The sequence below is a fragment of the Carcharhinus amblyrhynchos genome, chromosome 3, assembly GCF_965287045.1.
Source record: "Carcharhinus amblyrhynchos chromosome 3, sCarAmb.v2.hapA, whole genome shotgun sequence".
Classification (NCBI taxonomy): Eukaryota; Metazoa; Chordata; class Chondrichthyes; order Carcharhiniformes; family Carcharhinidae; genus Carcharhinus; species Carcharhinus amblyrhynchos.
The window spans coordinates 22,078,425-22,092,214 of NC_137326.1; the positions used below are offsets into that span (position 1 = coordinate 22,078,425).

At 42.0% G+C, this 13,790-nt stretch overlaps 2 protein-coding genes across 3 annotated transcripts in view; one reads left to right on the forward strand and one right to left on the reverse strand.

The window, feature by feature from the left end:
* Nucleotides 1–13,771, reverse strand: part of LOC145337251 (metalloproteinase inhibitor 3-like) — a 29,551-nt gene extending 15,780 nt beyond the window's left edge. The window contains exon 1 of the mRNA XM_080182044.1: nt 13,469–13,771. Coding sequence (XP_080038170.1) covers nt 13,469–13,589 — 121 coding nt within the window. The 5' untranslated portion in view covers nt 13,590–13,771. The remainder of the gene's footprint in view (nt 1–13,468) is intronic.
* The window catches only part of syn2b (synapsin IIb), a 348,709-nt gene that overhangs the window by 250,603 nt on the left and 84,316 nt on the right, over nt 1–13,790 (forward strand). The gene's annotated exons all lie outside the window — the stretch shown is intronic.

The window sequence follows — 13,790 nt, forward strand, 5'->3', positions numbered from 1 at the left end:
CAGATGTCTTTAGCTTTAACCAGTGCCCATTTTGCCCAGTAATTAATCTCATTGTCCACTTAGCACATAGGTAGGAATAATTTTCATTGGTCTTGAATATCTGTAGATTTTAAAAAATCAGAGCTTTCTTTCAGAAAAACACAAGGTTTTTTTTAAATTTAAACTCATGAGTTTTAGCCACTCCAGCTAAGGTGCGAAGTGAACTGTTTACTAATGCAAAGTATTTCATCAAATACTAAACACACCTTATTTAAACCAATAAAAAGGTATTAATGATCAAGGGCGCAGAATATCTGTGCTCTCAGCTACAGAGTCCAAAGCCTGGATTTCTACTCCCACATCATGATGTGGAGATGCTGGCGTTGGACTGGGGTAAACACAGTAAGAAGTCTCACAACACTAGGTTAAAGTCCAACGAGTTTATTTGATAGTAAACTCACAAGCTTTTGGGGTTTGCCCCAAACCTTTGTCCTGTGCCCTAAATATCTTTGTGCAACCACTTCCAGCTCACACCTACCATAGACCTTATATTTTGCTTCACCTGCTCCATCTCTCTTAAAAAGTTTAAAATCCACCAGGTTTCTCCCTCTCTTTAGTTCTGAAGAAGAGTCATACAGACTCACAATGTTAACTCTGTCTCTCTCTCTCTCCATAAATGCTATTTTTTTGTTTTCATGTCAGATTTCTAGGCTCTGCAGAATTTTGCTCATATTTATTATTATGAAAAGATTAGCCTCTTTTGTGGGATTATGAATACAAGTCTCTTTGTTTTTATAGGGATTAAATACTTGAGTAAATCTAAATATTTTGAATGGGCGTTCATGAATGGGATCATTTCTTTTTATATTTCAACATGGTTTGGGATTTAAATAACTTCTCAGCTTGATTTTCTTAAAAATACTCTAGCACGGGTAGGCTATTTAAAACTTTTAGAGGTCTGGAGATTTAAATAATTTCATAGTTTGGCAGATCTACGGACCTTATCCAACATAGAAGAGCATTTATGACTACTCTAAAAATTCATAATGCCCGCACTGCGGGTTGAGGGTAATGGTTACAGCTGAGTTTGCATTTCCTTCATGTTTGAGTCACGTCTGCCCCCTTTACCCTATTGACCAAAATGTGATCTGCTTGAAATGGGAGCAGGACATCCGGATCCAGATCCAACCCATCCTTTTAACTCAATGGAAATTAGGGCCTTAGCCTTGAACTTTGCGGGGTAAAACTGCAATTCACAAAATAACAACAAATGACTGACCTATCCAGCTCGTCTTAGCTCACCCGTCATGAAAACTCTTTTTAACACCCTCCCCCACCCCCATCATCCAACTGAGTCTTGGATGAATATAAGGTTTTGTCTGTATTGCCCTATGAATAAGGAATAGAGGAAGGGGAATGGCAATTAGTATGTGATAAGGCTATGGGCACGCGTCTCCCCCCAAAATCTAAGTGCCAAACAGCCAGGAAAATGGGAGATTTTCCTATCTGTTTTTGGGCGTACTTTGCTTCATGAATCTCTGTGCTCCACAGCCCGCCAGGACGTTCACACCAGTAGGTGTGGAGTGTGACTCACTTGGGCAAATTTGGCTTCTCAAGCATGCAGTAGTGGGGAGATCATCACATGCGCATCGGTCTCCCCATCATTGGCCTCCCGATCGCTGGCTTCCCAACCGCCCCTCCCTGATTTATGGCCTACCTGCCCATCCCCCTTTCCCAACCCCCCAAGTCGCCAGTCTGCCCAACCCCACCCCTCTGGGCCAGCCCAAATCACTAGCCCCCACCATGGTTAACCCTGTTCCTCCCCCCACTATATGCAGCCCAATCACCTCTACCTCCCCCTCTCACCAATCCCATTGCAGAGTGTGCAGCAGTTCTCGCCTCCTCCACGACCAATAGGACCCGCCCCTCTGGCCCTGCCCCCTTTGCACTGCCCAGTATCTGGTGGATAGTGCACAGTGGGCAGTGCCAGAGTGCCAGGTTGGCATTTCCCAAGGGGCACCCCCTCCTGTGCCTGACCTCCCAGAGGAGCCTCAATGACCTCTCTCCCCAACAGTGGGGTGTTCATGCCTGGTCTCCATTGATGGGGACCAGTTGTAATCCTCGTTGATGGAAGCCTCTCCTGGCAGCGGGGAGAGACAGCAGCGAGCCCGGAGACTACAGTCCTGGGCTGGCTAATGACATTGAAATGGCAACTTCAATATTATAATTAGCTTTGCGTTGATTTCCGGCACAAGGCTGATTACATCAAAAAACATTGCCTGGGAGACTCACGATCAGCCAGACACAGGTTGCGATGCCCACGACAAGCCCCTCGCTGATCTTTCCGAGCCTGTTATGCTACTCAAGCCGCACAGAGGGAGAACCGCCCTCTACATGTTTTGTATATATAATGTGCACATTCCACACATACATTGCCTGGGGAAGGGGGAATAGTGCTTAAACTCTGGTTTGCTTTTAGCAGAGCACTGTAAAAATGATTATTGCCTGAGGCAGGTTAGCACTCCTTAAAATAATAGTCCATGGGGGAGGTAATACAGCTGTTATAGCCTCAGTTGTGAAACGTGGACAGATGGAGCACTGATAAAAGTTCAGATCTCTTGGTGGCATGAGACAGGAACAGCACAAAACTGGAACGTGCTTTTTCTTCCTCTGTACGCTCATTGACTAAACTAAATTTGGGTTCACTACCCTCAAAATCGTTTTAACAACTGCAGCCAGTTTTGTACAAAATCAAAATGAACATGCTTCATAGGCCCTGATGGATTCACACTGTAACAGCTCAGAAGACGGCTACATCTCTCAAATTATTGTAAGTATTTATGACAATGCTAAATGAAACGCTGACAGCAGAACTAAGTATTATCCAATAAAGTATCAGCTTCCAGTGTAGCTGAACTAATAAATCATAGAGTAGAATTATAGAATTTCTACAGTGCAGAAGGAGCCATTCAGCTCATCGAGCCTGCACCGACAACAATCCCCCCACACCTTATCCCCACAACCCCATATATTTACCCTGCCAGTCTTCCTGACACCAAGGGGCGATGTCACATCTAAATTAACTTGAGGGCTTCTCTCACAAATTGTCAGAGGAAAACAAGTTTTTCCAATGTACCTTCTCCTTAAATCCATTGCTCATTGGGTGGCATGGCAGCACAGTGGTGAGCACTGTTGCCTCACAGCGCTAGGGACCCGGGCTCGATTCCCAGCTCCAGGTCACTGTCTGTGTGCAGTTTGCACATTCTCCCAGTGTCTGCATGGGTTTCCTTCAGGTCCTCTGGTTTCCTCCCATAATCCAAAAGACATGTTGGTTTGGTGCATTGACTGTGTTAAATTCTCTCTCAGTGTACCTGAACAGGTGTCAGAGTGTGGCGACGAGCAGATTTTCATAGTAACTTCATTACGGTGTTAATGTAAGCCAAAATAAAAGCAAAATACTGTGGAAACTGGAATCTGAAACAAAAACAGAAAATGCTGGAAAAACCCAGGAGGTCTGACAGCATCTGTGAGGAGAGAATAGAGCCAACATTGAGTCTAGATGACCATTTGTCAGATCTGCTTAATGAAAGCCTACTTGTGACACTGATAAATAAACTAAAACTTAAACTTAAAAAATGAAAGTTAGCCAAGAGTAGCATCAATTGACACAGTACTAAATAGCTTGAAAGCGGGCAGAAATCAACTAAAATTACAGAAATTTTTTCTGAAATGGTTCAAATTGTGGAAAGCATTTTTCTGAAGCAATTTAATTTTTGAATTCCTGAAGATTTGCTTCATTCCATTGTAATATTGTTGGTGCCTATTATCATTACACATTCCTTTCGATAACACATGAAGGCTGAGATCCTGTCCTGCAGTTCTCATATAAAAAAAAATTGTGGATGTTGTTAGCCAAGGGGGAAATCTACCTGTTGATTTGCAAGTCTGCATTTTTAAAATTCTTAATTAGACTCGGTCATTAGGGCGAGAATGACTAAGTGCGAAGTATCATCACAGTAAGCGAGTCAGGATTTGTAAAGATAATTGATATCAAAATAATCTACTTCAGTTTTATGAGAATGTAGATAAGGGAATGCCTCTGAATGTTATTCATCTGGACACCTGGAGCTATTCAATAATGTTCTGCATACAAGATTGGAATTGAAGACTGCCTTATAACATGGGTGGGGCATTGGTTAGCAGGTAGAAATCAGGGATTGGGATAATGATATGGAGCCCAATTGGCAGGATGTGGACTAATGATGAATTCTAGTGTTTGGTACTTGGGTCTCAGTTTCTCATTGTATAAATAATGACTTAAATAAAGTATTAGAGAGCTATCTATCTATCTATCCAAGCTTTCTACCAATGCTAGGTTAGGTGGCATGGTAAGTAGTGAAGATAGGAGCAGAAATCTGCAAATGGAAATTGAAAAATGAAAGGTTATCAGCTTTGAGATCCTAGATAGATCTAAATGGTATAATTCAAAGGACAGTGGATAAGCAGATAAATTAAGAGGTTTGAATGCAAGAATTGCAGAAAACTATTCGACTGGTACAAAAAGTAATCTAAGTTCTTATGGAATGTTGTTCTTCACCTTAGTAAGGTTAGAATATAAGAAGGTGGATGTTATGTTGCAGAGGTATAAACTCTGGTCGCAACTATCTGGGGTACACAGTTCTGGGCCCCAAATCACCAAAAGAATATAGTGCCCCTGGAAGGAGCACAATGCACATTGCCAGGGTGATATCAGGGCTAAAAGGATGGAAGTTATGAGAACAGGTTTCATGAACAAGGCTCATATTCCCTTTTGAGTGCAGAAGATTTAGGGATGACATAATTGAAGTGTTTAAGATGATTAAGTGAGTTGATGTATGTTAATGTTCTGGGGATCTGGGTTCGAATCCCGCCAAAGCAGATGGTGGAATTTAAACTCTATTCAATAAAAAGTGTCTGGAATTAAGAATCTACCGATGACCACGAAGCCATTGTCGATTATCGGAAAATTGTATCTGGTTCACTAATGTCCTTTAGGAAAGGAAATCTGCCATCCTTACCTGGTCAGGCCTATATGTGACTCCAGAGCAATGTGGTTGGCCTCAACTGCTCTCTGAAATGGCCTCGCAAGCTACTCAGTTCAAAGGCAACTAGGACTGGGTAATAAATACTGCACTATCAGCAACAACAATGGCCCATGAATGAATTTTTTAAAAAACCTGTTGAATGTTGCCAGCGTTTTCTGTTTTCGTTTCTTTTTCCAAGCCCTTCCATTTGGTATTGAGAGGTTTTCATTAGACAAAGATGTTCAGGGTTATAGGACTCAGGCAGGGAAATAGAGTTAAGATACAGATCAACCATGATCAAATTGAATGGCACACTGGCTCAAGGCTCAAGGGTTGAATGGCCATTCTTGTTCCTGTTTTCTGACTTTTTAGTTAGATTAAGGCATCTCTGTTAGGATTGGTTCAATGATAATTGTGTTGATGATGTATCACAGAGTGTTTGGAATTTCGTTCAATAAATTCCATATCCAACCCTTTCAGGGGAACTAATATGTTATTGCCAGAATCAGGAAACATTATTTGTTCATAGTTTAATGATGTGAAGAGCAAGCAATATTAACATTATTTAACTCCTGACTGTAAATGATGTGTTCTGGATCAATTTCTTTTGTTATAACTAAATGTTTCTGTTATTTGCCCTGCTTCTGGGCAGCAGAGTGGGTTAACACACTGACAATTCCTCACACCTCACATTGCCAGTCTCTGACCAGGACATAAGGGGGAGAGATACAAAGCACAGACTGCAAATGCAAATTTAGATTAATTTTATTTTACAAACACAAGTGATCTCTAACCTGTAAAATACCATGGTAAACAAACCATTTTGGACACATGCAAGATGTATAGAAATTGCTGATGTAAAGCTCTAACAGATATGAGCAATAATTAGAGGGATGGTCTAATTGTAGATGCTTTCTTGATAGCATGCTTCAAATGTTGTTGAAACATTGCAGTGCTGCTGTGTTTTGTTATTCTGGTGCAGTCCCCTGAGAGTTCCATTCTATAGCAGTGTTAGATTGTAGAACTGTCTGCTCACCCTTCAGTTTACAATGTTCTCGACCAAGGAGGTGTCAGAATGACAATGATACCATGTGTATCCCCTCTACTTGATCTGTTTTAAGAAACATCAGTAACCTGGTTAAACTCTCCCATTCACCCTTAATTCACATATCCTGCATTGAACCTGTCCTCTGTGAAATGGTCAGTTGCATTTTGCCTGCAGTGTAGTGTAGAACAAGAAAAGGAAATGTCTGTGAAACTATTTGCAACTGGGACTTTCAAAACAGACAGCACAGTGGTTAGCACTGCTGCTTCACAGTGCCAGGGACCTGGGTTCAATTCTGGCCTCGGGTGACTGCCTGTATGGAGTTTGCACATTCTCCCTGTGTCTGCGTGGGCTTCTTCCGGGTGTTCCGGTTTCCTCACACACTCCAATGATGTGCAAGTTGGGCTATTGGCCATGCCATACCACCCCTTAGTGACCCAAGATGCGTAGGTTAGGGGGAATAGCGGGTAAATACTTGGGGTTATGGGAAAGGGCCTGGGTGGGATCCTCTGTCAGAGAGTCGGTGCAGACTCAACGGGCTGAATGGCCTCCTTCTGCACTGTAGCGATTCGACGAAAAAAGAGCAGCCGTTTCTGATTGTCAGTTTAAATTGTCAGCTCCATCAGTACCAATTTAACAGTGATACCAGAGACTTTAGCAAGCAGTCTTCGATCAGGACGTCAGTTGCTAAATCTGATGTGATCATTTTAATTGTGTGCCAATAGTGAGGTAGAAACTCGTCAGGGTCTGTTTTCAGGCCCTGAACCAGTAATTCGCAGCCAGCACTTACACGAACCTGGAGGCCTGAAGCTGGGGTGAAGTCAGTCACAAGATTCCTCTAAATAATGGAGGTGAACCGCAGGTCTCTGCTGCAGCTCCATTTGCAGCAACTAATTTCTGATCATGTGCTGTACCTCACTGGCAGCAGCCACAGGTCAGGACAGCAGGAGCACAGCAGATTGTGCTGGCAATAATGAGGTGGATCCAGGGTGAGCTTTCCTGTTCTTTCTGGCTCCACAGGAAGGTCCATTAAATTATTTTAAGACAACACTTACATTAGACAGTGATTGCACCTTTTTTGGCTACTGAAGGACCTTTATTTCTGTGAAGGGACCTAAAACAAGCACTGGAGCTCACATTTGCATATGATCTGATGTCCATTAAAGACAGGGATGCAGGAAAAATGCCCTGACATTTTCAGCTGATGATGGAGCGTACAACTTTGGTCCCTGAAATTGGACCTCATTGCGACTATTAAATCCAAAGTTGTCACTTGCTTAATCATAGAATCTTTACAGTGCAGCATCATAGCATCTTTACATCTTTACATAGCTAATCATAGCACCTTTACATTTGACCCATTAGCCTTCACCAGCAACAACACCACCCGGGTCATATTTCTGTAACACCATGTATTTACCCTGCTAATCCCCCGACACAAAGGGACAATTTAACATGGCCTAACCTACACACATCTTTAGTGTGTGGGAGAAACCGGAGCACCCAGAGAAATGCCATGCAGACATGAATAGAACATGCATTTACCATGGCTAATCCATCAAACCGACTCATCTTCAGACACTAAGGAGCAATTTAGCCTAGCCAATCCACTTAACCTGCACATCTTTGGACTGTGGAAGCAAACCATAGCACCCGGAGGAAACCCACACAGACATGGGGAGAATGTGCAAATTACACACAGTCACCCGAGGCCAAAATTGAACCCAGGTCCCTGGCTCTGAGAGGCAGCAGTGCTAACCACTGTGCCACCATGCCACCCATGATGACATGAAGTCAGATCCATGTGAAGGATTTTCAGAAACATGTTGAACGTTGAGAGAGGAAAATATTTTTATAATTATTGCTGCTTATTCTCTTCCTAGCACTGCTTAACTTTACCTTTTAAACCAAAATGCAAAAGGCCATCTTTACACCTTGTGTGGATCAGATTTCAAGTCACAATGCAAGTGGCAAACTTCATTTAGATTTTGAAGCTAATCTTGCATTTGCCTTCTGAAGCTGAAAGAAAGTCAAATGGTTCACTTGAGTTTATGTGAATGCCTGATAGCACTTATATTATTTTCAAAAAGAAAAGCAAAGTGGTAAGAACTATTCAAACTCTGAATGTTCTATAATACTAAACCAACATCAATCCATGTCTCCCGTGGCACAGTCGTTAGCACTCCTGCCTCACAACATCAGGGACCCAGGTTCAATTCCAGGCTTGGGTCACTGTCTGTCTGTCTGGCGTCTGCGCGTTCTCCTAGTGTCTGCGCAGGTTTCCTCCGCGTGCTCCGATTTCCTCCCACAACCTGAAAGATGTGCATTGACCTGAACAGGCGCCAGAGTGTGGCGAGTAAGGGAATTTTGCAGTAACTTCATTGCGGTGTTAAGGTAAGCATTACTTGTGACTAATAAATAAACTTTTTCTGAAGAGTGACATTAGACTTGAAATGTTGGGCTGAATTTTACATCCTCCTTTTGGACATGTTTGCCATGGGGATGGAAACATAAAATGGGGTGGTCATCCTTCCCACCCATCCCTGAGCTCAACCCCATAACATTTTTCAAAATTCATTTTGGGCATCTCTGACTGGGCTGCTATTTATTGCCCATCCTTAAGTGCTCCCCACCTCAGGGTGATGTTTGAAATTCAACCACATTGCTGCAAGTCTGAAGTCACATGTAGGCCAGAACAGCAGGTTTTCTTCCCTGAGGGACATTAGTGATGGGTTTTTACAACAATTAAGAACATAAGAAATAGGAGCAGGAGTAGGCCATCTAGCCCCTCGAGCCTGCCCCGCCATTCAATAAGATCATGGCTGACCTGTCGTGGCTCAGTTCCACTTTCCCGCTTTCTCCCCATAATCCTTAATCCTCTTGCCTACCAAAAACCTATCTACCCGCGTCTTAAGTATATTTAGCAAGGCAGCCTCCACCACTTCAACGGGCAGAGAATTCCAGAGATTCACCACCCTTTGAGTGAAGAAGTTCCTCCTCAACTCCGTTCTAAACTGCACCCCCCTTATCTTGAGGCTGTGCCCTCTAGTCCTACTGTCCTTTCTGAGCATCAACCAATTGACAATGGTTTCATTGTTATGATTAGACTTTTAATTCCAGATTTTTATTGAATTCAAATTTCACCACCTGCTATCATGGGATTTGAATCCAGGTCTCAGATCTTACTGGTCTAGTAACAGTACCACTACATCATTGCTTCCAGTGGGGGAAAGGGAGCAGGATCCAATTGCCACATTTAAATAAACAATTAAGGGTCAATTAGGCTTGTTGTCAAGCCAGCTGATGCTGATAATACTATATGGCTTGGGCAGCAAGGCAGGAACTGTAAGTCTATTTTTTAAACTTAAGTGCTTAAAGGACAGGAGGTGGGGAGAGCAGTTTGCTCTTTAGGGGCTGCCCTTTGTGGATTGCATCAAAATGTGCCTTCTGTAAAATGCTTCAACTGTAGCTCTAATCCAATATTAGCCCAACACTATTTATTTGACTTGAATCCTGCAAATCAGATCTGAAACCATTAGGTGCTGCTGCTGACTTTGATTACCCACCACGTTTAGTGTCATGATCAAAAATAATTTGTGAATTCTGTCAGGCAGCAGAATCAGATGCTGGGATGTGAAAAATCCAGGAATCCACAGGGAGTGACTCTCAAAAATGTGTGAAGGAAAGATTTTCCAGTTCATGATTGTGTTCCATTGGAAAAGAGTCCTTGTCACACAGGCTGCAGGTGACAGCAGTGACTTGCCATGAGTGCCTGAGCCTTTTGATGCACAGTATTCACACATGTCCAGAGAGCTGGCCCTCAGTGCCTGGGGTACCTGGTTTTGGGAGTTTAGTCTCCTTTGAGCCTAGATTGGCACTGGTCGCTTCTGCCCTTCTGGGGCAGAGGAGAAGGCAACTGGTGCAGTTGGCGATGGTGTTGCTTCTCTTCTTATTCCCCCATCAGAGGTGGGAGCTGCTGCTGCGTAAGTTGCTCGCATGCCATGGTGAAGGCTGGCATGAGGAAATTCAGCTGAGGGTGAGTGAAGTGCTAAACAGATGAAGTGCTTTCCAAGAAGATGGCAAGCACTTGTCAAACAGCGATAGCTGTGTCTGGGAGAAGTGCTTCGGCAGTAGCCTTTCTTCATTTTCACTGAGCAAAACCTTTGAACGCTGTCAGCTTCAGTAAAGAAGCTGTCTCTGCTCTTCATTTGCCTCTGCTGCTTTTGCTAAGAAGTTGGGGAAACAGGCTGTCAAACCAGTGTTTAATAACATATCTGCATACTTACCTGACATTTCCAAGTGGGAAATCACTGCTCACCTTCAATCCTATCCCTGTGAATCCCAGAGATTTCCAGTTTAGGAATTCAACTCCCTGCGTGCACTTGAATCTACCCTCCTCAGCCTTGGAAAATTTCAATACATCCCCACCACCATCCACCTTCCCCCACCCCACACCCAAACTTTGCTGACAGAGGAGAATCATAGGAAATTTAATGTCAAGGTGTAGAAAGTAAAATTAAGAGAGGGAAAACTATTGGATTAAGTTGCAAAAAGAGAAAGTGAAAAATACGTATTTTAAATCTCCAAATATCACTAAAGTCTAAAGGAATGAGATTCCAGGCTTGTAAAAGTTAATTCTCAGTCATTGAGAAGTTGACAATAATTGAGACATACCATGCCTTAAAAGGTATTAACACTGAAATGGTCAACATTGTATTATATATCATGTAAGTACACCTTGACATTGGTCAATGTACTTGACTAGTAAGTCACAGGTCAGAATACATTTATAGCTTAGCTTGTACAGAAGCACAGTATCATTATCATAGAATCCCTGCAGTATAGAAGGAGACGACTCGGCCCATCGAGCCTGCACTGACAACGATCCCACCCTACCCCCTTAACCCCACATATTTACCCTACTAATCCTACCAAAATTAGGGTCAATTTAACATGTCCAGTCAACCTAACCCGTACATTCCAGACAGCGACTTCTTCATTTCAGCATTTAACTGTGTTGTGATTATTGGCAGGCAATGTCCAATTTCCACTTTAATAATGGCACAAATTATGTTTGTTGAATAGTTTTAAAATTCTATAATGGTGCATTTAAACTGATCAAAAGGCTGATACTGTAGGGCATTATCTTGTAAGAGTTAAGTCCCATGACATTTTTGTTCAAATATTCATGAAGATGAAAAATCATTTACAGTTGCTAGTGTGGCCCACTGCTAGTAAAGTAGAGCTTTAGTGAAAGTGGCTGCACATTTTGTCTTAGCTGTTACCTAAATTTCACACTTCTACATGTTTGCCCTAATTCCTAGCGAACACATCAAAGGTTTTCTAATGACTGTGGTGCTCACTGCCTGATGGCACAGTAATTAAAGAACTGACTTTCAAAGCAAACATTCAACAATACAATTAAATGCTTGCTGCGTGATTAAATGTAAGACAGACAATTTGAATTCTGTCCTTTTTCATCCTTAAGAATGCCTACAGGAGGATTAAGCACCTTAACCACACACATGAACATCTTTGATATGTAAGAAGAGGCCAGCGTCTTTTGGTGATCAGCAGCAGTAGGGCTTTTCTGTATTCAGGCGAGGGGTGGTCTGCTGCAAAACCAGCAACACCGCACATAACCCCTGTTTCTTCATTTGCACAGGGTGACTTTGTTAAATTCTTGAATGCAGACTTTAGCATTAGAGGGAAACAAACTTTTGCCCTGAGAATCTAATTATTTGCACTCGATAAAGGGGCACTGAGTAAAACATTCAGTGTTGCTGATGTAAACGAAAAACATGCGAGGAGTTAAACAAAAAACCTCGGCTCCCAAAGTTGGTGTGTAATCTTTAGCATAAAACATTACAGATTATTTTTTGCATTTTCTTAAGTCTGAAAGTGACGCTGTGTTTATCAATCTTATCCTGGGCTTTAGAGGAATCTTTTCTCTCTCTTGCAAGATTTTGGGACTATTTCCATTCCTTTGCTAAGGTTCCCAAAGAGGAGCCCAAAAAAATTCCATTATGTCGAATTGTGTTCAGAGGATAGCTTTGTGAAGCAAACTGAAAAGATAGTGCATTAAAACAGAACCCTGAGGCTGTCTCGAAACAGACTCAGACTCAGTTACAGTAAAGAATGTTGTAATTTAACATTACCGGTACTTTATCAAATGAAAAGAAAATGGAATACAAGTGTGTATTTCTGTTGATTCGTTTGAGTGGTGGAAACCTGTCCGAGAATCGTTACACAAACTCATTTTTCCAGTCTGTGTTGTGGCACTGCAGTTTAAGATAAATACTAAATATCACACGTCAAAGTGCCAAAGAATCTTTCAGCTGTCAGTTCATGTGCAGCTTTAGTCTAGTTTGGCATGCTGTGCGCTGGCTGAAATCTATTGAAGGGACAGGCTCATGGAACAAAAGCTACATTGTCAAGCTGTCCCTGAGTGCCACACTACTAATCACTTCAAAGAAAAAGGACAGTAAAAGGTGCTTGGCCCAGGTTTAATCAATTCTCCTGCTTGTAACCGTAAAGAACAGAGGCAGCAAAAGCAATAGTTCTGGTGGTCTCGCAGAATTAAACACTGACCGAATTCTCTCTATTCATTGTAAACTCAGTTCACCCCACCAAAAGGTTCAGCCGTGTTATTAATTATTGCTTTCTTCATCCCACTGAATGTTTCTGCTTTTTGTGGCAGTTATGATTTGATTTTCATTTGAGATGGTTCAACGGCCTATAATTTAGTGTTACAACATCTAGCCAAATGGGGAAAAAAAATCTAGGTTAACGGTTCCTGCCACTGAATAGGAAGCCCCTAAGTTGGCAAGCGGTCATTGCTATCATCAGATCAGTCACTATTCAAACAGCCTTCTGCACTAAAGTTTACAAAGGGGATTAGAGAGTTGCTTTATGAAATACCAACCACTGGCTGTATTATCTAAAATGAAGATCAGGGGATTTTTAATTTGCACATAGATCTTTCTACCTGAATATTAAGGACAACTAATCAGTATGCGGAGAGAGAATTGTCCTTCCCAAAGAAATGCAAATGCTGTTTTTAATTTTTTTTACATTTAGAAGTGTTTGGCAGATTTCCAATGACGGAATGAAAACCGCTACTTTAGTATACTTTTAAAAATGGCATTTAAATCCTTTGCTTTGAGCTGTGTACTAAAAAGATTGTATTTGCTATTCATAGTTAAGCTTCAGAAAGTGACATTTCAATTTGATACCACTCCTCCCTCCAATATTTAGTACACTCCCTGCTTTCCTGAAGTAAACTGATAATATTTTTTTCCAAGTCTGAAAGTCTTCAAATATGTAATTAAAAACACAAAAATCAGCAACACTATATAATTAGTTGGAACATTTGACTTACCTATATCAGAGTTACAAAATACTATTTGTGGGTGAACTGGGAGGCAGCTACATCCATTCACAACCTCCTGAAGCCTCAGAGTCAGAATTGAGAGTAGCAAGCCAGTCACCCGGGTATTCATGCTGTCCTATAGTATACACACAATACACAAGTCTTTCTGCTCAGCAGAGGTTTGTATGTGCAGACCTAACCCTCGTGGAAGAACGTCTTCTGTAAACTTCTTTTGCCTGCCGCAGGAGTAATAGGGAGATGTGAAGCCTTGTTCAGCGGTAACACAATGCAGCAATCTTGTTTAAGGTTCTCTCTGACTGAGCTGCCTGAT